This window comes from Cebus imitator, unplaced genomic scaffold, assembly GCF_001604975.1.
Source record: "Cebus imitator isolate Cc_AM_T3 unplaced genomic scaffold, Cebus_imitator-1.0 Scaffold380, whole genome shotgun sequence".
Classification (NCBI taxonomy): domain Eukaryota; kingdom Metazoa; phylum Chordata; class Mammalia; order Primates; family Cebidae; genus Cebus; species Cebus imitator.
The window spans coordinates 1,754,322-1,778,343 of NW_016107695.1; the positions used below are offsets into that span (position 1 = coordinate 1,754,322).

Here is a 24,022-nt window from a genome sequence, read left to right on the forward strand (position 1 = left end):
AAAAAAAAAAAAAAAAAAAAAAAAAAAAGAACACTTCCCCACAAATTAAAAACACTACCTGACACGGAAGTCATATTCAGTAAGTGTTTAATAAAGAGTAGACAGATGGAAAGAGACAGGCGAGGAAGGCTGATGTTACAAATATAAACTTTGTCAGCACTTTCAAAACAATAGCAAATACACTTAAATACATACCAAGTTTATTAAAAATAGATTGCAACTGAAATACAGTAGAAATGGAAACTACAGCAGTTTGGATGTTTTCTCCATAGTAATGCAGTTATGAAAAGCACTTTTACACATATTCACATTTGACCTAATTGCCCAAAGATGGCCAAATCCACTTGTTGATGGGTTTTACAACCACACGTACAAATATCCCTGTATGTAGATATTTACATGTATTTGCATGTTGTCATGTGTATTTCTCTATATATTAACAGAAAACTCATCTATATCTCTTTTAAGGAAGTGTGGATTTAGTCACCTAAGGCTGCCAGTGTTCTCAAGATATTTGGGAGGCGCCTGCTTTTCCTAGAACTTCTGCTACAAGCAAGCAGACCCCTCCGAAACACCCAGAACCATTTCACTCTCTTACTCAAACAAGGAAACAGTAAGAGCACACTTTCAAATAAGAACCCTGATAGACATAAAAAAATATTTACACTCGCATTTTAATGATTTATCATACAACTCTTATTAAAAGTGATTTCTAAGGCAGTAAAAGCCCCTATGGTTCTCTTTGAAAGTGTGCATTTTTCCCTAACATATATATGTGTAAGAGAACAATATGGTACAGAAAAATCATCTGGACCCCACTGAGGGCTTTGTCAAATAGAAAATTTGCTGTAATCACAAAGTAATTTATTATCTTAACACCAGACAACATAAAACACACTGAGGTCCGTCTCCCCAACATCAGCCACATATCTATAGCTGAAGAAATGACAGTGGTAACTAATAATTCAACAAATTAAAATTAAATAACTCTATTATAGTATAAAAAAATAGCTTGAACTTCCCTATGAGTTATTCTTACAATATTTAAGTTACAGATGCCCTGTTGTTGAATTCCTTCCTTTTCCTGATGGCATACAGATGAAAAATGTATTTTTTCTTCAAATTTAAAATTCTGAGTGACAGCTGTGCTTGAGGGTCCCTACTCATCTCCCATTCTTGTTATTCCCAGTCACATGAACATTGCTCAAATGAGATTTTACAGATGCCTTGGAAGAGCTGAAGTATTAACTTTCTAATGTAACTGTCATCTTCAAATTCACCAGTGATTTATTAAGTCTAACAATAATCTGGTATTTATAAAAATAAAATCCCCTAAGCTTAAATCCTCAAAATTTTCTTCTTTCAGAATTAAAAATAATCAAATATTTAGAATTGATGAGGAGAGCTCAGGTTTGCGAGGAATGAGATGGAAGTCTTGGATGTGCATCACTGCACAGGAAGCTTTGGCCTAAACCATTTCACGATGCAGACTAGAATGATCAGGGTCAGGGGACATGAGAGGAGCATGTTGTCATATGTTGTTTCTTGGGCAGAAGAGAGTGTGGTCACTACGAAACACAGCCAACCAGAGTCGGAGGAGTTCAAGCTATTGTCTGCTTGACAGCAAGAATGAAGTTTCTGGAACAGAAACAGAACTTCTCTGTGCTCCTCGGTGGATGACGGAGGGAAGATGGGACAGAAGACACACCCATTCTCCCTCCTGCCCTTAGTGCTGTCCCCTTCAAACTCAAGACTCCAAAAAAGAAACCAACAAAAAACTTATCTTCATGTGAGTTAGATAATTAAGAAATTAGACAGTGTTTAAATTACATAAATGGCAACCTCATGATAAAGTAAAATAAAATTTCTTGGAATGAAAACATTTCTAAATCCCAACAATTGTAGAAACAGAAATGATAAATCACTTAGAAATATAACCCCTCCCCTTTCCTCTTAAGTTCACACCTACACACCCACAGCTGAGAAGATTTTGGGTAAAGACAAGGTGTCCTCCTCATTTGTTTTTCATTTTGTGTTCAGTTCATTCTCCAGTTCTGTTAATTTACGAGAAGCTTTCACTTTATTGGATACATCTTGACCTTGTGAAAAAAGACGCTGGCGTTCCTTGAATGTCAAGTTTTCAGGGGCCCCAGAACTTCCAGGGACATCTGCATCTTGGCTGCGTAAGAGGGCAACACAAAAGATTACCGGACAAACTACAAACAACCTGCCAACAATCACATACGTTTGCATAATGGGCAATTACAATTTTCAGACTCATTCTTCGTTAAATTGTGTGATAACCTTTCCTGTCACTGCAATTACAGGGGCTGTATTTAAACCCATCTAGAAAAAAAGGGCAACATGTTCTCTTTACTAAACATTCACTTTCCACAATCATATTCAACTCTCGAAAAACCTGCAAGTTGGATTTTAGGAGGCAGGCAATTCTTATCAGTTAAACAAGAGTCACCTGAGGGGTACAGTTGAAAAATACAGCATTTTAAGGAATCTTACATGTACCTGAGAGGCATCTCTAAATATACCAAATTTAATAATAAGCGATAGAATGGTCCTGATGTTTTTTCTGATTAGTTCAAATTCCATGTTTTAAGAACAGCTAGGGCAGAGAGCGAAGCCAGGAAATCTGCTGATACGACTGGGAAGCGCTGTGAAGAAGGAAAGGGTCAGGTACAGACAAGGGCCCCGTCTAGCACAACCGTACGTACCTTTTTGAGTGCTTCTTCCTTGCATCCCGATACGCCTCATGGGTTCCAACAGCTGCCCCAGTAGATCCTGGGTAAGAGTTTGGCCCTTTTCCGTGAAAGAAACAATACAAGTTAAAGTACTTGATTATTTCCAAGCTTTACTCTTGATAAAGAGGCAGTGCTCAGAGAATAAAAAATACCTTTACTGATTAAGTAGGATGGTAAAAGACCCTTTATATTCTATCAAAGTTTCAACAATTTGAAATTCTTCTCTATCGGCGGCCTGAGTAATCCAATTACTACTCTCAAAAGGTGCTAAAAAACTGACCTCATGCCCTTCATTATTAGAGAGGAATACTGCCCATGGCCCAGCTCTGCCTCTGAGTGGCAGAGCAACTACGGGTGGTGTTGGTGTAGCACCAACCAACCGGCGACATCTGCCCTGTTCCCACTGACCTCAGTGGCTTGCTGAGGATCAAAAGACGTGATGCAGACACGTGTTAAACGTATCCAAGTAATATCACTAAGTGTATCCAAGTAACAATAAATGTCATATCATTAAAATCATAATGCAGTGAATCAGTATTAATGTATTTCTATTAATTGTAGCATTAGAAAAATTCACACTTGAAAAATCTGCTTACGGTGGAATACAGGCTGGAGTAATAAATGCTCAAACTATTCAGCAAACACTGACAGCAATGAATACTGGATTAAACAGGCCACAATAGTTCAATATTTTCACATCAAAATTCTTTTTCAAACAACTTGCACAAAAATGCATTTTTGTTTCTCTTCTTATATAAAAGCACCTGCTGTGCGGAACTCATCTGCGGACTGCAGACGGGCAGAGCTGACTTTTGAAGGTGCCTCTTTGCACTGCCCCTTTAGTCAGACTTCCCACCACCACTGCGAGGACACCATCCTCAGCAAAGACTCAAAAGACTCAACAAAAACACTGCTCTACCTTATGACAATCGATAGTGGGCCTTTAGATAAACTGCTGCATAGAGAAATTTTTTCCATTTTAATTCCAAATTTTTTATCTTGCCTTTTTAAAAAAACATTATGTTGTATCTTTTGAGCTTTCTTTTAAGAATGATACTGGCTTTTCCCACTGGTAAAATTAATTCTTCAAAATTTTCAGAACTTTTAGACTTCGAGTATCAAACACCTTCAGCTGATTCTCTATGAATACTCCATATCACGGATCATTTTCAAAGAGCTTTAGTGATGAATCTTTCATATGGTGTTATGTTCAAATCTGTTATTACTCATTCTAATTCACTCCCTAATGCTGTTCCTCTCACTGCCCAGTGGAAGAAGCCAAGTCTACCTGCAGAAGCATGCTTTACTGAGCGCTCCCGACAGAAGCAGAGCTGAGCAAGGAATGAGACATGCTATGCTAGCAAAATGAGGGAGGCAAGATCAGAATGTGCCCCGCACACAGTGCAGATGGCTCTGTACATTACGAAGAAGTCTTCAAAGAGGCCGAGCAAACGGATGTAGGCTATGACCTTGTCCTGTGTGGTACTTCACGTGTGAAGTAAAATAAGGGTTAGTGGTAGGACTGAGAGCCAAGATGGTGAGCAGTGACACCTCACTGTTAATACTTGGCTACCAAACCCCACGTTTCTGTCATGACACTTAGAAATGTCTCTAAGTTCAGCTTATACAATTCATACAAGGAGACTGATGGCATTCTGCTTCAAAATTTACGATTATTCCATAAATTTCTCTAAAAGGTGAATCATAGATATTTACAACCGATATTTCATAGGAAGATTTAATTCTGGCTTCTAAAGTGATTCCACCTAACTATTATTAAACCTTCAAAGCAGATCAAAGTTCTGATCTGGGGGAGGGAGGAAGACAGAATTCTGGCAAAACTCATCTGTTATTTGAGTGACAGTTACACCAAGATTTAGAATATTCTTCTTTCAGAATTGTTGAGTCCCATGCACTGTTTATGCAGAATGATGCAGGATTTGGAAGACTCTGATACACTCATTAAAAGTAACACTCCTGTATCTGAAGATGTTTAGTGCCAGAATTCCAGTTTCATTTAAGGTAAGATTAGTGTGAAATCTGAATCCTTATAAATTCAGTTATATTTTAAACACGCTATCTCGAAAACACTGACTGCTGAGTGTATGCCTGTGACAGCCTCTAGACACTGTCCCCTGCAAAACCATCCCGTGACAGCCTCTAGACACGTCCCCATAGAGGCTGTCAGCTCTAGACACCGTCCCTGCAGAGCTGTCCCATGATATACTCCAGACACTGTCCCCCGACGTCCTCCAGACACTGTCCCCCACAGAACTGTCCCGTAACAGCCTCTAGACACTGTCCCCCACAGAGCCATGACAGTCTCTAGACACCGTCCCCGCAGAGCTGTCCCGTGATAACCTCCAGACACTGTCCCCCACAGAACTGTCCCGTGACAGCCTCCAGACACCGTCCCCGCAGAGCTGTCCCGTGACAGCCTCCAGACACCGTCCCCGCAGAGCTGTCCCGTGACAGCCTCCAGACACCGTCCCCGCAGAGCTGTCCCGTGACAGCCTCTAGACACCATCCCCGCAGAGCTACCCTGCTCTACAGTCAGCTTCCGGGGGTGGTTTAGCTAATGGCAGCTGCATGCCTGCTAAGGTCTGGCTGATGGTGTTACTTGGTGCTAAGAGTGCAGATAACAGGAAGGAGTGAAGCCAGTTAGATGAAAAATAAATGAGAGGAATTTCACTATGACTGGGCCTCTGCCCTGGTGTGAGGCAGCCTGCACTGAGACTACAAAGCTAACTTAACTAGCCTAGCAGATGCTCCAACCACACCAACCAAACCACCATCACAGTGTATGATTTACTCCATAGGCTACTTAACCCAGAACAGAAACTTCTACCCACATTCAATAAGGAACACTTACAATGTGATTTTAACACTTTGTCTTTAGGGACACTAAAATATGTGAAAAGGTACTTATTCAAACAAATATAAGATCATTTGCAGAGGTAGAAAGAGGAAGCCAAGACCAACAGTACTTCAGATTATTTGGGAACAAGAGAAGGACTGATTGTCAGCTGATCAAAGAAATGGAGCTTTTTCGAGTGTAGAAGAAATCAAAGTACTAAGATATCTACTAAAAAGTATCAGCACAGACATGACAATCAGCGGCAGAGGAAGATCACCATGCTGAGACCAGTGATCATGTGACATCCAAATTTCAAAGCAAGTACGATCATCATGGACCATACTACAGGGCAAGTGTGCAGAGAGATGCCAAGGTTCCAATCATTAAGACAAAGAGAGCTGATTTGTCAATCTTTTACCTCTACCTTTGCAGTGGCTGGGATGGCAGAAGCTGGATTTTTTTGGAGGGGGCGGGGGCTGGTCTTTTTTGTGAGCAGTACTGTTGGCTTTGGCTGAGGGTGGCTGGAATGAGTTGGAGAGAAAGATGCCATCGGAGGCCGGGCGTGGCTGGCAGGGGGACGGCCGTGGCTTAAAGGGGCCAGGAAGAAGGTCCCCATGAAACCTTCTTGTGCTGGCATACTCATCCTGACCTGCTAGGCTGCAGTCCTCCTCCTCCTCCTCATTGTACGCAACAAACTTGGCAGTGAACAGCGAGTCAGGGGAGAGGACCTGTGTTTTGAGGTAGGAGGCGTTTCGCTGAGGCGGGGGAGGAGGGGCGCCGGGCGTGGGGGACGGGGACGGGGGCTCGTAGTCCTGGGGAAGCGGAGGGCGGCACAGACCGGGCGCCTCGGGCTCCAGCAACCTGCGTGCCGCCTCGTCGTGCTGTCTGCGCCTCTCAGCTTCCAGGCGGCTGTAATACCCTTCTTCCTGTCGCCTCTGCGGGCGAGAATAGACAAGAGTGTAAAGGTCAGAGGTCAGAAGGCAACAGCTGACCCACTGGGCCTTCACAGGGAACAGTCCTCATCACCACACTGACGTCAAAGTTTAATAGTCACAATTACTATGACAAAAGCAACAGGTCCATCCAGAGAGTCTTCTCCCTAGACTTACATACGTTCATACTATTCTGCATTATTGGACAGAAAGCTGCTCAAAAGCACGGCATGGATGACCTCTCAGGCTCCTGCTTCCCAGTCACTGCTGCCTCTCCATTATCCCAGTGGACTTAATTCTCCTCTGCTTTCCTTCCTCTGAGCTCCTGCTACTTCCTTGTCTCTCTCCTCTTCTGTTTCTGGGAGGATATTAACTTACCTGTTACTGCTGTGTTTAAAGGTAATGCAAAACTAAAAACAGACTGTCACTGGCTTTCTACAGCCAGCACTTTCTGAAAGGCAACCTTCACACTTTTTCACTGAGCCTTGTGAATGCAAAAGAGCAGTCCTTCCTGAACAAGGAGGACGCGATACAACCACCCTGTTTATTTCCAGTTATTAGGAAGGAAGTCAACCAGAAACCGTAAATGGAAAAAAAAAGCAAAACAAAACACTCATTTTCCCAAAGCAACAATCTTAAAAAATATGATTTCCACAGTTCTTAACTTATATTTCAAATCCTAATAAACTCCCTAACACACAGAAAATTAGAGAGCCAGGCATTAACAGCAAGATATTCAAATATATTTTGACACATACTGTACATTTTTTTCTGACATACATCTGAACAAGCTACAGTTGACAGTGTTAAGGTTTTTTTAACATTAAAAAAAAGTAACAGCACAGTTTTGTTAAAGGATTGACAAAAGTTTTAGAGCACAAGAAAAAGTAAATCAGAAGGGGGTGAAAGACCAAACAGAATAAACTGCCTTGAGTAAATGTTTAATGTGGTGAAATGAAGTACAATGAATTTTAAACTCATTCAACCAAAGAAAACTAATTTTAGAGACCTTGCTGGTATTCAGTTAAAAGTTGTTAGCCCCTATTTTCAATTTCATACTGTATTTTTGCCCTACGCCCTCCAGAGCGCTACACACACACACACACGCACACACACGCGCGCGCGCACACACACACACACACACACACACACACACACACAGAGTGAACACACAATGTCACTGCTTCACCTTTTGAGGGAGAAAACTCTTAAGAATAAATGCCAACCCCAACTACTGCCCTGAGCCCAATTTCTCATTATATCTTCTTGCTCTATGTTTAAGAATCCTGAAGGAAAGACTCTTATCTTCTTGTCTACACAAAGTAAGTGTTCCCTTGGAGGAATCAAACCAGAATGACTTCTTGTGGCTTTTAAATGCAAGCATCAAGAATCTTAGTATTAACATGAAGAACAGTTGCTTGATAACATTTTAGGGAGAAATCAAAACATCCTCTTTTAGTTATACCAAGAGCAGATACAATTATAAGATGACTTTATTCTACCAAACAAATGCATGAATGGCACATTTTTCTAAACAAACCAAACCTATCAGTTTTGGACATTCTGATACAAAAATAGGTTACTCGCCTTCTTTTTACAGTGACCACTTAGTTACAGAAGCAGTTACTAAATCAAGTATATTTGACATAAGCATGAGTTATAAAAACACGCTGGAAAAATTAAATAACCCGTTTCTCCACATAGGAAAAACATGGCCTGGTCCTCTCTGCATGCCGACTGCACTGCCGTGATAACCCGACTGGCCCTGCTGAGGCCCAGCATGGCCAGGACTGGGCCCACCTATAGCAATGGGCACTGTGCGGGGCCTGGGACAGTCAAGCTGGCACTGCCCTGGAAAAGCACAGCCCTCCAAGCAGCCAGAGAGGCTGTCATGGAACAGCAAAGCAACAGCAAACACCATCAACACTTAGACATCAAGCAGCTCAGCATTCTGGAAATCTAATTTCCTTAAAAGATCATCAAGTTTGACTTACCATTACACAAGTGAAAGACTCACAGGGAAACCTAATCCTGAAAGCTCAAACTCTTTCAGAGGATTTCAAATGCTGTTCAGACTCAACAGATAATATGATGATAAACTTGAAGGGCAAAGGTCTACAAAATGCAGAAATCACTAATTTGAATCCAGGTGTGTGTCCTTACATTACTCACTCCATTCCATTTAAGTGAATCGCATCATATCTACCAAGCTTACTCTTAGACTGTTGTGTATCCTAAAAGATTGTATCACTACAAAAAACTCCCTACAAGTTCTTTTCTGTGAACAGTACACTGTTCTATTAATATAGTTCACTAGACTATCAAAGACGGAATTATTAATAAAAACTAAATTTTCCCCCATCAGAAGTTGTAGCACTGAAAGCTTCTACCTTCATAGAAGGGAAGTAACAGAGAAGAATAGCTTCTCTCAAACCACACAGAGCAACACACAGTCCCCCCGGGATGAGATAGGCCCCCACAGAGAGCTCAATGGCTATTGTCTCTTCATCCAGAGGGCGTCGGCCACACACACAGGATGAAGGGAGATCTGGAGAGCAACATCTCAAAGTACCCATTTCTCAGAATGTCAAAATTCGCTGTCATTTTAAAATTCAATTAAAAGGAGTACTTGACTTAAAAACACACACACACATGAAAATAAATAACTCAGAATATTTAGTGGATTACATACTAAATCTTCCTGTATCAGGTTTTCTAAGCCATCTGCTCTCTTTACCATCAACCAGAAGGGAGTGATTTGAGTAAACCATCTATTTGAAATGTTGGATAGCAGCCGACTGTCTTACTATGCTCCTGCTGCTTCCCATGGTCCACATGCCATTTAAACAATCACTGAACAAATGTCACCTTCACAATGACAAGCTGGGCCATGTCCAGTAAAGATGAGTGCCCGAGGAAACGAACCCTTTGCAAAGAGGCTCACCGCTACACACACCCAAGAGTTCAGAAGTTTGAGGGAGACAAAATTCGGCAGATAAAGGGATCTGGAGACAGTCCAGAAGAGAGGTAGGTGGGCCAGATGGGGTAGAGTTGCTGGTCCAATCACAAAAGCTGGGGAGCCAGGCCCTGCTCTGCCTTGTGCATCTTAAGACACACAGAACTTCCAGCCCGCTCTGCCCCAGCCAATCGATTACGTTCAGGCTAACTTGGTAACATTCTAGCTGCCCTTAGAGGACCATAACCTTTTCTTCAGCGTCTCGTTTTGTTCGCTCCTCCTCCTGCCGATGGCGCTCTTCCTCTTGTCTTGCTCGGTCTTCTGCTTCGCGTTTACGCATCTCTTCTAACTGCTGCTGTCGCCTCCGCTCCTCGTCCTGCAACTAACAACAGACTGACATTAACTTTCCCTCTATAAGCTCCAACAACACAAGACATAAAATGCTCACATTAAGACAAGTAGACACACACATACACATACACACACACACAGAAAGTTAAATACAAAATACCAGTTTAAAATCACTGTTGGAAGGTAAAACTTTATTTTTAGCTCTACGCTTTTAAAATAAAGTACCTAAAAACTGTTTCCACAAATCCCAGAGTTATCATATACATTCACACATTCAACAAGCACAATTCCTTTACTAGAACAAATTTAGTTAACCTATTCATGTAAATTAATAGGCTCAAACAGACAGACCCCACTTGATGGACCGCAGAACACACTTACACACCTTCTCCCCTCATCCCCTTTTAATTTCCACTAAGAATGTCCTGTAGAAGATGGAGGCCCCCACTCGTCTCTCTGTAGGTGGGACCAGAAGCAGCTGATGTGACTCTAGTGGGTCAGGTAGTTGTCCATCTTTTCCAGGGACCAAGGCCTGCCACTCTCTCTCCTCGGCTCTTTGCCATCAGCTCCCTCCACATCCCACCCTGGACTTCAAGAATTCCCTCCCACCCAACTCAGGAGTACCCTCAACTCTGCACCATGGACTCTGAGACTGAGACGGGAAGGAGCCCTACTCAGCTCTCTTCTGTGTGGACCTAATGTTGACCTCTGAGTCAATACAATCCATTCTGTTTTCAGGTAACCACTAGTCAAGAAGTTCTTATGTTAACAATTTATTGATTGTTTTTCTCTTTTTGGTCATTCAAGTTCTGCCTTTTTGTAACAACACACAAAAAAACATCTTTCCTTCATATCACTCATACAGTTAAGGATGTCTTCAAATACCTAAGTTTCTTCTTTTTGATTTTAGTTCCTTCATCCTTCTGCTCACATCTCTATGCACTACAGGTTGGAAATACCTCTTCTCAAGAAAAACCCTGGATTAACAACCAGTGCAGAATAGCAAGACTCTCCCTTTCTGTTGTTCTAGTCTAAGATAATGGTAACTTTGAAAACTGTGCTCTCCATTTCCTTCTGAGCTGGCACAGACCCGGGCCACAGGAACACCCACAGCTCTGTTATCATACATCATGAATCAATATTTCTAGGATCAAAATGAAACTTAAAGCCATCTGGTTTAATCTAGTTCAATCTCTAACCTCTGCAGGAATACCCTACATAAAATTTCTATGTGTTTCAATTTCTACAGAATTACCAGTTTGTCTATAAATTGTAGCAGAAATATAAGAGTGCTAACTTCTGGGATTTGAATTGTGTTTGTATGTATTTTTATTAAAATAAAAATCTAACAATTTCACTCTCCCTTGATTTCTGCGAAGAAAAAACTATATCTGGTGAGAAAAAAGAAATTAACCTGTGTTATTAGGCTTTTTCATGCCAATAAACAATAATAAAACATCTTAGAAAAAAATAAAATTGCCTTCTCAAAGAGACAAATAATTGAACTGTCTCTTTAGAATAACCTATTCATACCCCAGAGGGATATTGGGATGACTAGCTTTGAGGGTGTTTATGGCAGGAGAGGATGCCACTAACAATCCAGAAGGAAGCAGTCAGGGATGCCTTGCCCCTGAGAACCAGCCACAGCTCCCCATGGGCTTCCTGCCCAAGAGGCCACAGCAAAGGATGGAAACGTTCAGCAAGAATTTCAGGGGTCTGGAGAAGTGATGAGAAACAGTGCAGAAACAAAAATGGGAAAATAAAGCAAGTGACGGTATTAAACATTCTACAGAAAAGTAATTAAGGGTGGAATGTAAAATTGCATCAATATAACATGGGTCTTTGCCTTTCCAACAAAGCACAAACTAATTTATGTTAATATTTTCTAGCCCTGATTAAAAGTAAGTGCTGAGCGAGAAAGTGTTACACAATGATAGAGCCAACCAGTTCTTTCAAATAGAGGCATATTTTAAGAAATCAGAACAATGATCATTTTCATAATTGTTTAAGTACAGACGCTTCCTTATAAATCTATAAACAGGCACTTTCTTCTTAAAAACCTCGATTCTTCCAAATCTGGAAGGCAGTAAGCGAGGAGCCCCTCTTGCATTCAGCTCATTATTTACTATTTGTGAAAGAGGCAAATTAACCAGCACCAGTGTAATCAGGACAGTTTCTTTCTACTCTTTGGCTAATTCATCTATTTCCATTTCCAAAACATAAATTGTTTTGTTCTTTAAAGCTATGTTGCTTTACTCCCACTTTTCACAAAGCATTAATGAAAAAAATGAGAATTTCTTAATTTACTCAAAATAATAGCTTAAAACGATATATTGAATTGTATGGCTTACTTACATTCAGTAACAGTTAAAGGATGTTTGAACTTAAATTACAAACTTAATCATCCTTCAATCCAGTGCAAACTGCCTATTACATTAGCACTTTGATTAAAAGAATGAAAAGTTACATGCTACCAAAGTAGCCTTGCAGGAAGTGATATTTAAGGGAAGAGCAGAATCGACTAAAAAAATAACTATTGGCCGGGCCTGGTGGCTCACGCCTGTAATCCCAGCACTTTGGGAGGCCGAGGCGGGTGGATCACACGGTCAAGAGATCGAGACCATCCTGGTCAACATGGTGAAACCCCGTCTCTACTAAAAATACAAAAAATTAGCTGGGCATGGTGGCGCGTGCCTGTAATCCCAGCTACACAGGAGGCTGAGGCAGAACTGCCTGAATCCAGGAGGTGGAGGTTGCGGTGAGCCGAGATTACGCCATTGCACTCCAGCCTGGGTAACAAGAGTGAAGCTCCGACTCAAAAAAAAAAAAAAACAAAAAAAAAAAACTATTACCTGATGAATCAAGACCATGCAGACTAAAAGTTATTCTAAATCAAGAACTATTATGCTGGGATTTCAGAGCCAGTATACGGCAAGCTTGAACCAAGGTTCTGCTATACGGGTAGTCCACATTCCCCAAAACAAGTGTTTTCATATTTTCAGGATACACACACACACACACACACACACACACACACATTCAGGTCTTTGTGTTTATAATTTTGTACCATGAAAATGAAACTTGTATCTGAACATAAAACAGGGTTATAATACCCTTTACTTGTTGACAAATCACTGAAAACACGACTCTGTTAAAGCCTTTTTCTCTACAGACTTTTTCTGTGCATCCTTCCTCCCATTAAAAATGTCTACCCTAAAAAAATTTTAAGGACAAAAACATGAAGAAAATTCCTGATTATATCATTTATTACAAATTAAAGACTGAATCAGAAGGTTTCGGTGCCTTTGGTACCCTAACACCTGGTTTTTAGACCAAGCAAAAGTCTCTGTCTCACGAACCCGATTTCCTCAGGAGGAAAGCGAAGTTCTCTCTCACAGTGGCAGAGTGTCTTAAACGACACCAGAAACACCATCCACAACAGCATGTGGTACTCTGAAAGGGTTAGCTCCGATCCTGTAGCACAGCCCACACACTCCTTTAAGGTTGAAGTAAAACGACCATTTTATTACAAGTTGTAAGACCTAGAGCTCAGCTGCTGAAATGCCCTTGTGGCAGACACTAAACAGAGTAATCTCCAGGTAGGACAGCGTGGCTCCAAGTGGCCTATGACATAAACTTGAAGTTCTTTTAGGGCAACTATTTTTATGCAACTGAACTCTGTATTCCACTCTGTAGTACATACATGTTGGCTTTAATGTGAACATATTTCTGCTCCTAACTCCCTGAGTAAACAGCCTTCCTGGAGATGCACTGCAGCTATGCTATGGCTTTGATATTCTGGGCAGGGCCCATTTTCATTCCAGGGGTATTCCAATGTGAATAGACAAAATACTGTCTGACTTCCCACAGAGAGGTTTCTCTGGAGAAACAATTCTGAAATTAGGTTTCCTACTAATTCCTGCTTGAAATTTTTATAAGGCTTTAAATTCAGCCCCTTCTACACCTGGGATGCTCAAGAGGGGTATGGCCCGTTTCTACAGTTCTATGCTAAAAACCAGAGGAAAGCAGAATGGGGGAAGGCCCAGCTTGGGTTTTGTGTAAGGAAAGCAGCAGGGCTGCTGAAATCTTTGAAGACATCTTCTCACTGCTATTACTCCCAGGGTTGGAATTTCTCCTGTGAGCTCTCCTGTCTCATGTTCCCCGAGTCAGCAGATGACCCACTAAAGTGCGTTAACAAGACAAACCTGAGCCTAGCCACTGAGAGATTTGTCAAACCAGGTAAATTTCCAGAGAAGGGTTCCTGCCACTATTGTGTTATAAAAACAGGCATTTTTGTGTCCTACAAAGAGCACTTAATATGAATTCAGAAAATTATGGTTAAAATCTTCACTCTCACTTGATCCATGTGATACGAGTATCCCTTATCGAAAAGGCTTGGAACTAGAAGTGTTTCAAATTTACGATTTTTTGATTTTGGGACTATTTGCATATACATAAAGAGATATCCTGGGGACAGGACCCAAGTCTAAATATGAATTTGATTTNGGTTTTGGAATATTTGCATATGTATGATGAGATATCTTGGGGATGGGACCCAAGTTTAAACAGGAAATTCACTTACGTTTCATATATACTTTATACATATAGCCTAAAGGTAATTTTGTACAGTATTTTAAATAATTTTGGACATCCAACAAAACTCTGAATGCAACCTGTCATTGAGGTCAGGTGTGGAATTTCTACTTGTGGTGTAATGCTGGTGCTCAGTGAGTTTTAGATCTGGGATTCTGGATTTTCAGATTAGGAATGTTTGACCTGTGCTGGCCAAGTCTCTCCCGTGCTGGGTGAAGAGACCCTGGCTCTCACCTGCTTTGTGTGACACTGGGCCAGTTTCTTCCATGCCAGCTTCAGCCCTTGTGCTCTGCCATAGAACAGGCTCGTCATGAAGAAATGAGAGGAACATATGCAGTATGGGCAATCCGGAGCAATGAAGGCATTAGCCACACCCCCTGTCATCAGGGGGAGGACTAGCTACTGCCTGAGGCATCAGCCAGGCAAAGCTGCAGCCACAGTCAGCGCCCTCCATGGTCCTAACTAACCAGCTATTCAAGGTAGAGACAGGATCCAAGGACAGGACAGAGTACTCTGCGGGAGAAAACAGACGTCCTGACGAATTCCACGTGTCCTGGATTTGCCCATGGGATACAAAGGAAAAGCTCTAAAGACAGTGGGCTTTGTCATAACCTAGTGCTAAAGCAGATCCCTCCAGCAAGTCAGACTTTAGTCTGAACATGACTTATACACCACCTCAGTCATTAGGAGACGACCTAATAACAGTTCTACTCTTGAGCTGCTAACAGCTCACCTTTGAGAGCTTGGGACCTTGGCCCGGAATCCGATCCCACTCACTCTGCATTACTGGCTGCCTACCACATGCCAGAGCTCTTCTAGAAAACTTGGACGAACGTCACTCTTCCCATGGGGGTGGTGCTACCCAGAGGAGACACACACCAATACAGTAATGTATACAGCATGTCCACAGAGAAACAAGCAGGACACAGTGAGGCTGGTGGGCCCCCCAATATGCAGTGGGGACTGGTGGGCCCCTGAAAAGGTGGCATTTGAGAGTCACCTGCATGTGCCGAGAAAGCCAGCCATGGAGACAGGCAGGGACCTTCCCAGTGGCCCAGCATGTGGAGGGTCACTAGAAGGCAGGCAGGCAGACTGGTGGGCAGTGGGTGAGGGCGTGAAGAGGGATGACATCCAGACAAACCAAATAGCACCTGCAGGCCCCAGGCCACCCTGGACTGCCTAAGTAAAGGGAGAGACTTATGAGGGTAGTGCAGATGTTCTCGTGGGATTGCTGTATGCTACGTCAAGGCTGTCCTGTGAAGGTACTGGGAGGCAGCACCAAGGGATCCAGCCAGTCTCTCGCAGGGACCTAGGCAGGAAAGGAGAGAAACTCTGGTGACAGGGGCATAGAGGTTGGTCAGGTTGTTAAGGAGGTCAAGCCAGGAGTTTCTGAACAGAGAAAAAAGGGGGCGATGGATGCCTGTGAGGTTTTTTGTCTGAGCAACTCAAAGCATCAGCTGAAACGGGGAAGGCTGAAGACAGAATGATCAGCAGTGCAGGGTGAGTTAAGGAGACAAAGATTTCACTTTGAGCGTGTTGCATGCGAAAAGTCTTACTTGACTCCATGTGGAGATGTTACATTGGCAGGTGGATATCTGAGTCTTTAGTGTGTAAGAAGTCTGGACTAGAAATCAAATGGGGACACTGCTGACATCAAAATGGTGCTGCCGTCTCAGATCAGAAGTGAGCACAGAGGATGGAGAAGGTTGGCCCTGCACTGACAGGGGTGATGGGTCACAGAGAGACCAGAGGGAAGAGCAGAAACCAGTGCAGGCAGCCTCCCAACTTTATGAAACTCAGCTGCTTCCACACAGGAAAAGATCTGCCTCATTTAACCTGATTACCTACCTGATGTGCCTAAGAAAACATCTTAAGAACTGGGTAGTGTCACTCACTACCAAATATATAGTCACACATTTGTCCTTAACCAAATTAAGGAGAGGGCTAATAACAGAATAGGGTCTCCTAGAGTAACATGCTAATTCTTACATAGCAAGAATTCTATAGTTTTTTTTTTTTTTTTCTTTTTCTTTTTTTGAGCCAGAGTCTTACTCTATCCCCCAGGCTGGAGTGCAGTGGTACAATCCCGGCTCACTGCAACCTCCACCTCCTGGGTTCAAGAGAGTCTCATCCCTTAGCCTCCTGAGTAGCTGGGATTACAGGTGCCCACCACCATACCCGGCTAATTTTTGTATTTTAGAGACGAGGTTTCACCATGTTGGCCAGGCTGGTCTTGAACTCCTGACCTCCCGTGATTTGCCTCTCTTGGCCTCCCAAAGTGCTGGGATTACAGGTATGAGCCACCATAATTTTTATTTTTAATAAAAATACATTTTATAAATAATAACATAAATTTTATTATAGAATAAAATATTTATATTTTATTCTATAAATGAGGTACTGTTAATAATATTTACTCAGGAAATGGGCTAAGAAATGCTCAGAAACGTGGTTAAGATAAATATTAAGGCTCAAAATAATTATCTTTTAAAGAAAGAAAAACTAAATTATTTCTATGAAACAAAAATCTTATTGCAAGCATTATTCTTAAGTATTCCTGTTCATGTGTCATAGAATTCTTCATAGTATAAGAAACTCTCTTTGGGCCTGCAGAGCTGGCTGGTGTCTTCAGTGCCTCAGGTCAGTGCTCACGATGCCATGGATGCTAAGCAAGTATCTGCTGTATTAATATCTCACATTAAGGTGACTCTGATTAATATCTTCCAGCTACACATAAGTACACTGAAACACATAAAGTAGGGAGAAAAATGTGTACTTTTAAATCTTTCATGTAAAAAAAAAAAAAAAATGCAGAGCTCAGAAAATATGACTTCCAATCACCAAGGAGGGGAAGTGTTTTTAAGAAAGGGCTCACACCTGTAATCCCAGCACTTTGGGAGGTTGCGGCGGGTGGATCATGAGGTCAGGAGTTCAAGACCAGCTTGGCCAACATGGCGAAACCCCATCTCTACTGAAAATACAAAAATTAGCCTGGCATGGTGGTGGCACATGCCTGTAATCCCAGCTACTCGGGAGGCTGAGGCAGGAAAATCACTTGAACCCAAAAGAAGGAGGTTATGGTGAGCAAAGATCACACCACTGCACTCCAGCATGGGTGAGAGAGGAAGACTCCACCTCAAAAAAAAAAAAAAAGGAAAGCAGGAAGGAAGGTAGAGGGAGGAAGGGAGGCAGGGAGGAAAGAAGGGTTCCTCTCTAAGGCAATACTGCCACTGTGCTCAACTGAGGGGAAAAAAGAAAAAGGGACTATTATTTAGTGACAAGACCATTCAAGTCAAACCGTGATTCACGAGTTTTAAATGTACTGTCTGATAGTGACTTTTGTCTTTAGAAGTTGACTAGAATTTGTCTTTAAGTTTATATAAATATATCAGTCACAGTGTAATTGTCTAGCAGGTGATAAAGATACCATACTCAAGCATAATAGGCCCTAAATGACAGCCAAATTTCCCCAATATGACAATAAACACTTTGAATTTACAATAGACCATGATCTGAAGTATTTTTCAGCAAACTGATAAATTGGCATGGCTGATAAACTGAATTAAAATCCATGTTATATTAGTAAAGAAAACAGAATACATGTCACTGGAAATCTCTTACTCCACCAATAGACAGTTATGTCTTAACTGGCAAATAATGTCAATACCCTTTCAACTAAGTTTGTAACAACTGAATATTTAAAATCTATGTCTAATGTGAAAAGAATAAAATAAATAACTCATTGCAAAGTTTATTTCATTTGTTCATGTACTTATGACTACGTAAGAATACACGGAATCAATTCATGACTGAAACTGAGAAAGGGTCAAAACCATAAACAAACAGTAACACTTAAAATTAACGAAGAAAAGCAAAGACTGACTAAATCTAGGAACATTCAAAGGCATGCTTCTAAAGTGTCAGGAACCCCATCTCCTGATGGAGGACACCCTACAGAGAACCGATCTACTAAAACATCAAACAGCCACCACTGAAAGAAAAGAAAATCAAGACAGGAAAAAAGTACCAAAGGGAAAGAAACAAGAACATACCAAATCTAGAACAGAGATTGCTGGCATAGCAGTCTGCTGCAGGTAACAGAGAAAGAAAAAAAAAAAAAGAAAGATGAAGTGTGGAAAAAAAAGTTAGGTTTAGACCTGTAATCTGCCATCGGCATATTTTGTCACTATCATGCGTCATCTGTGTTTCGACAACTTGATGAGAAAGGTAAAGAACTACAGACTAACTTCTAGTATTCAGAAACAGAAAAACACCCACATGGTATTAAATGAGTTTCATCGTTAGGAAACATAGAAAATAAAAAACAGCAAAATTTCCCTTAGCTTTCTTATTTGGAGACCAAGATACTAATTGTAATAGCACTACTAAGCAAAAAAACAAATATTTTTTTTACTAAATTATCATAAGAAACTTTCCAAATATCATAATTCATACTAAAAGACTTTGAAATATTCAATGTTGTAACCATTTGGAAAAACTGAGAGACTCAAACAAAAGCTTAGTCCTCACAGAAAAGAACAATTATAGAGATACTACAAGGCATTTGCTAATTTTTCACCACTGTCAGGATACAATAGTGAATAGTGCTGATGCTGTTGATTTATCTGCTATAGGCAACAGCTGTATATTCAGAGTTGAAAATGCAGTGAAGGAAAGGCATCCTCTCGGCTTTTGGGGTGCGGGCAACACAAGGCCGAGCAGGGCCTTAGGTTCCTAATGAATCCATCTTACTGTACCCATGAGTGACAGTGGCCAGGGCAGAGAAACAGACACCTGGTGCCAGTGCCGGTAGGCCCAGCACCTCCCAGACAGCTCTGATGGGGAGGGACAATCACTCCAAGAATCCTTACCAGGGAACATAGTACTTTTAAAGTACTGTATTTTTGAAGCTATTTTAAAGTAAACTAGCTATTAATGTAGTGGTTGCTTTTTCAAATAAAACAGTGCTTACAGTAAACACAGCTAGCTACTCATCAGGAAGTTTACTACTGATGACTTGACAAATACTAATGATAACAGTAGTAAAACAATGTAATAATTCACACTTTGGCCTCATTTAAGAAACTTATGTGTCTAAGGGGACTCAAGCTGAGTTTCGGGGAAAGTTTTACATATATACACATTTTGGCTGAGATATGTACCTATTAAGAAGTATGTGAGAGAGAGACATTTCAGAAAAAATTCGCAGAGCAAAGTGAAAAAGAATCACACTGCTGGGCTCTAAGGATCTAAGGACTCACAGATTATCATCTAAGTCAAATTTCACTGTGAGGTAAAAAGATCAAAATGTCTGACCTAATAGCTCCTGGTAGAGCTTTACTATAAACAGCATAAAAAAATAGTTGAGATTAGAAGCAGAATCCAGAAGATAAAAAGAACATGGCTCTGGCTATCTTTTCTCAGAATATTACACTGTGTTTAAAAAATAAAAAAAATCACTAAAACTCATGAACACAATATGGTCAACAGCATTCTCTCTAAATTAATATTAATAAATACCCAAATTAATAACAATAAATGATTCTTAACAGTTCTTTTTATAGAGGAAGAAAGTCTTGCCTTTATCTAAAATTTTTGCATAACAATTTATTGTTAAATGAATTTAAATTTTACTTTTGTTCTTTATTTAAAAAAAATATTTTTATAATATGGAGAAATAATAAAATCATCTCTCAGTATCTCTATGCTACAGTTGGAATATAACTGTTTATTACCTCAATAAATGCTTGCTTCTTCAACAGTACAACTACTGTGAAGATTCTATTTTTGGTAATGACCGTAAATGTAATGATCTGAACAGTTTCATTTGTTAACCACCACAAAGTGCTGACAATCAAGACCAGGGGCCAGCCAATGATCTGCCCTATGTTTCTGTAAATAAAGTTTTATTTGCACATAGACATGCCCGTATGTTTATGTGTTTCTGTGGCTGCTTTGCACTACAATAGCAGAGCTGGGTGCTGCCAGAGTCCACATGGCCTGCAAAGTATCAATCTGGCCCAGGAAGAAAAATTTTGCCAACCCCGGATCAAGATTATTACTGGTCATTAACAAATACTTGTTTTCTCAACTGAAGTGTTAAGGAGAAAGATAATTATGAGTTTGCTAATGAAAACAATCAAGTTCCATCTGAATTGTATTTAATACTTGTCAAAGCATGTCTCAAAAAATTTAGCCTTATAGCCCTGACTCATTTCTCTATGACATCAGCCAAAAGTAATACATACAATAAAATATTATAAACCTAGGGGCGCTTTTAATCCTTCTCAAGATCAGGGCCTAGCTACCCCCTTAAGGAAGCCGAAGAAGCTAAGAATATAGGGCCCACAGATAGGCAGAGCCAAAGCACTCTCCCCTTTACCCTCGCTCTTCGTTCAGCCTCCAGGCGCTGCATGATCAGCATGGTGTCCACATCATCATCCTCCTCCTCCTCGTCATCTTCGTCCTTCTGCTTCGACTCCTGGAGTCGCTTCTGGAACTGCCACTCCAGCATGAGCTTGCGCAGCCGGTCGCTCTCCTCGGCGCTGCGGTCCGGTTTGCTCTGGAGCTCCTGGATCTCCTTGCTCAGCATGTCTACGATGTGCATCTGCTGCTGCTTCTCCAGCTTCTCCTTAGCATCGCGCTTCCACGGGTCAGGGGACAGACTGTCCCCTGAGGAAAGCTCCTCTTTGCTGACTGTGATGTACTGCAGGTCCCTGCGCTCGATAGTGCGGGGCTGCTGCTGAGGCTGCAGCTCCCGGATGACGGTTTCTTGGGGCCTCTGGAGGGTGGAAGGCTTTTCGGGCTTCATCTGTTGAGCGGTCAGGGGAGAAAACGGAGTAGGGTTTAGGGACTGAGTGCGCATCTGGCCCAACTTCCTCTCCTGCTCTCTCCGCTTCCTCTCCCGCTCCTCTTCCAGGCGGGCCTTCTCCTTCTCATACCAGCGCTGATGCTCTTCTCTCTTTTTCCGTTCTGCAGCAGCCACCTGTGCAGACGGGACTCCTATCTGGTTGACAGAAGGAGGTGGTGGGAGAGGCAGATCCATGGACATTCCATCGAAATCACCGGCATAGTGGACGGGAGGCGGCGGGGGTGGCGGAGGCAGGTCTGTTCGGAGAGGCTGGGAAATGGCCACAGGGGTGGCCGGTACGGCTGCTGGTGTTTTCCAACGGCCAGGGCCGCTTTTGGTCAGCGTGGAAGCAGGGGTGACCGGCTTAGAGGAATGGTTCAGGTGCTCTTGGCTAGATGTACTAGAGTCCAGTGAGGAGCTCTGATTTACCCACATATCACTATCGGACTTGCGGTCTAGAGCCGCCTCTATTCGATGCCGCTCAAGCTGGTAAGCTTTATCTTCTCGAAGTTCTTCTTGGGAACGTGTAACACGCTGGAAAAAGAAAAAGAACTATATTTTGGCCATTTACTAGAAATTACAAAATATCTACAAACATTGTATCTTCAGACAGAGGAAAAACTGTTGAATGTACAGAAAGAGACTGAGACTGCCCTATATAGCTCATTGGCTAATGTGGAGTAACAGTGAATGCACCTGTAAAAAGAATAAAAAGCGGGCGAGCATGGTAGCTCACACCTATAATGCCAGCACTTTGGAAGGCTGAGGTGGGTGGACTGCTTGAGCCCAGGAGTTTGAGACCAGCCTGGGCAACACAGTCTCTGTCTCAATGGGGGAGAAAAAGGCAAAGCTGTCCTTTCTCTCTGCAAACAGGCCCTTCGGTGCCAGTGGCCATCCTCACCCTCCTCACTCTCCTGCAGTGCCCTGCACCATCTCCAGTGCAGGGCCAGACATGCGACTTGGACTTCAAAGTATTGAGTGTGATTGGTCATAATATGTAAAAATTAACAATGGGAACTTCTCTAATTTCTATTACGAGTAATTACTAAATCTTAACCATTTAACCATCTGTGACTTTCTAAATTTTACAAGCTGAGGGCTGGCTTCCTGAGCTCTTTGACAGAGCTGTGCACAGTAAGGCAAGGACAATTCCTACACATCTGAGATACAAAGCTCTACAATGCATTAGTATAAATTTGTTGAATACGAAGGTGTGTGTGTGTGTGTGTGTGTGTGAGAGAGAGAGAGAGACAGGAATGACCCTGGGGGTGCGGAGAGAGGGACGGAGGGAGGGAGGGAGAGAGAGAGAAAGACTGAAATAAGTACTTTTCCCAAAGGGCTAGTCTGAAGGCTGAGAAACGGCACATCTGAAAGGAGTCTATTCAAATAAACGTGATCACTATGAGGGCTGCATCAAATATCTTTTTCCTGCCCTCTTAATGAGTAGAAATTAAAGAATGTAAGCTGGGAAAACAAATTATTTCCTTTTTCTCAAAAAGCAAACCAACAAGAAAGATGTAGTATCGCTTCAAAAAGCAGTAGTCTCAAAGAAAGATGGAACATTTACTCCTAACATTTTGCTAGAGCTTTACTTAGGACACAGAAATAGTCTCATTACTGGGATACGAAATCCATGGACCACATAAAAACAGAGACTGTGTCTACCACCGCTCCCTGCTGCTGGAAGGGCTGACCTGAGTCACTCTTCTACTCCTTTAAGACTTTGCACTGGCCCTGGCTGCTGGCTCGAACTCTCCACCTCCCTGCTTAAATCCCATCATAATTCTTCAGTCATTCAACACTCAGTTTCTCAACTTTCTCCTCTAGGTATTGTTTATCCATGTTGTGAGGTAGAAACAGGTAGCAGCTGTATACTATGAATGTGAAGACTTAATGCCACCCCCACAAAACAGGAAATAATGTGTGTAAAGATGGGATGCCATGTGTGCACTATAAATCGGGTTGTCGTGAACATGGGAAGCAGATTCTCCTAAGTTCTAACAAAAGATACTAGAAAAACTAGGGCACAAAATTACTCTATTTTTAAAGAGAAATTTGGGGGAAGGCAGCTTCTCCCAAAGAACTCCAGCTTTTGGTGACAGAGGACATCCAAAACTCCCAAGACTGGGCCTAGGTGATCAGGCCCACCTAGGAAAACAGGAGGAATAACCAGCAGACCAGACAAAAGGACAAGAAATCTCCTGATGGCCAACATTTGTGGCCTGAAGAGTGCTTTCTGCCCTCGGAAAACAGGCTCCTCCTCATCTGTATCACAGCGTCCAGGTCCTCAGTGCAATCCTCTCTCCTCTGCCTATTTACCCATTTATCAAGGCTTGGCTCAAATCCCATCTCAACTCTCAATTTAGTCTTTGCCAGCCACTCTAAGAACGTGATCTTCAGAATTCCCGCAGCATTTGTGATCCAGAGCACATCTTTGTTACAGATCCTAGACTGTTCCTTAAAGCATACCTTTAATTTCTTCTCCCAATCTTTCACCATGCAAATAGTTACCTTTCTAAAAAGAAAACATTTAACATTCCCCAGCTTAACTACTCAGCATGGCACCTCCTGTCTACTAATGTGGACAAAACCCAAATTCCTGAGCTGTCATGTCAAGCCCTTCTGTCTGGCCCTGCTACCTTCGCTGCCCTAGATCCTGTCATTCCCTTCCCTCCACCCAGGGTTCCTGCTGAACTACTGCACTTCTCTGTGCCTTGCCCTCCTCCT

General features: G+C 42.0%; 1 protein-coding gene across 23 annotated transcripts in view; it reads right to left on the reverse strand.

Annotated features, from left to right (window-relative positions):
• Positions 1-70: 70 nt before the first annotated feature.
• Positions 71-24,022, reverse strand: part of AFDN (afadin, adherens junction formation factor) — a 103,730-nt gene continuing 79,778 nt past the window's right edge. For 7 of the 23 annotated variants that reach the window (XM_037731081.1, XM_037731075.1, XM_037731073.1 and 4 more), the window contains 6 exons: positions 20,828-21,829; positions 18,498-18,533; positions 9,749-9,883; positions 6,038-6,548; positions 2,730-2,814; positions 71-2,179 (listed from right to left, as the gene is read on the reverse strand). In XM_037731081.1, coding sequence (XP_037587009.1) covers positions 2,026-2,179; positions 2,730-2,814; positions 6,038-6,548; positions 9,749-9,883; positions 18,498-18,533; positions 20,828-21,829 — 1,923 coding nt within the window. In that variant the 3' untranslated portion in view covers positions 71-2,025. Of the gene's footprint in view, positions 2,180-2,729; positions 2,815-6,037; positions 6,549-7,193; positions 9,884-18,497; positions 18,534-20,827; positions 21,830-24,022 lie in introns of those variants that run through there. The other 16 variants (XM_017507623.2, XM_017507622.2, XM_017507620.2 and 13 more) reach the window with 10 other exon arrangements.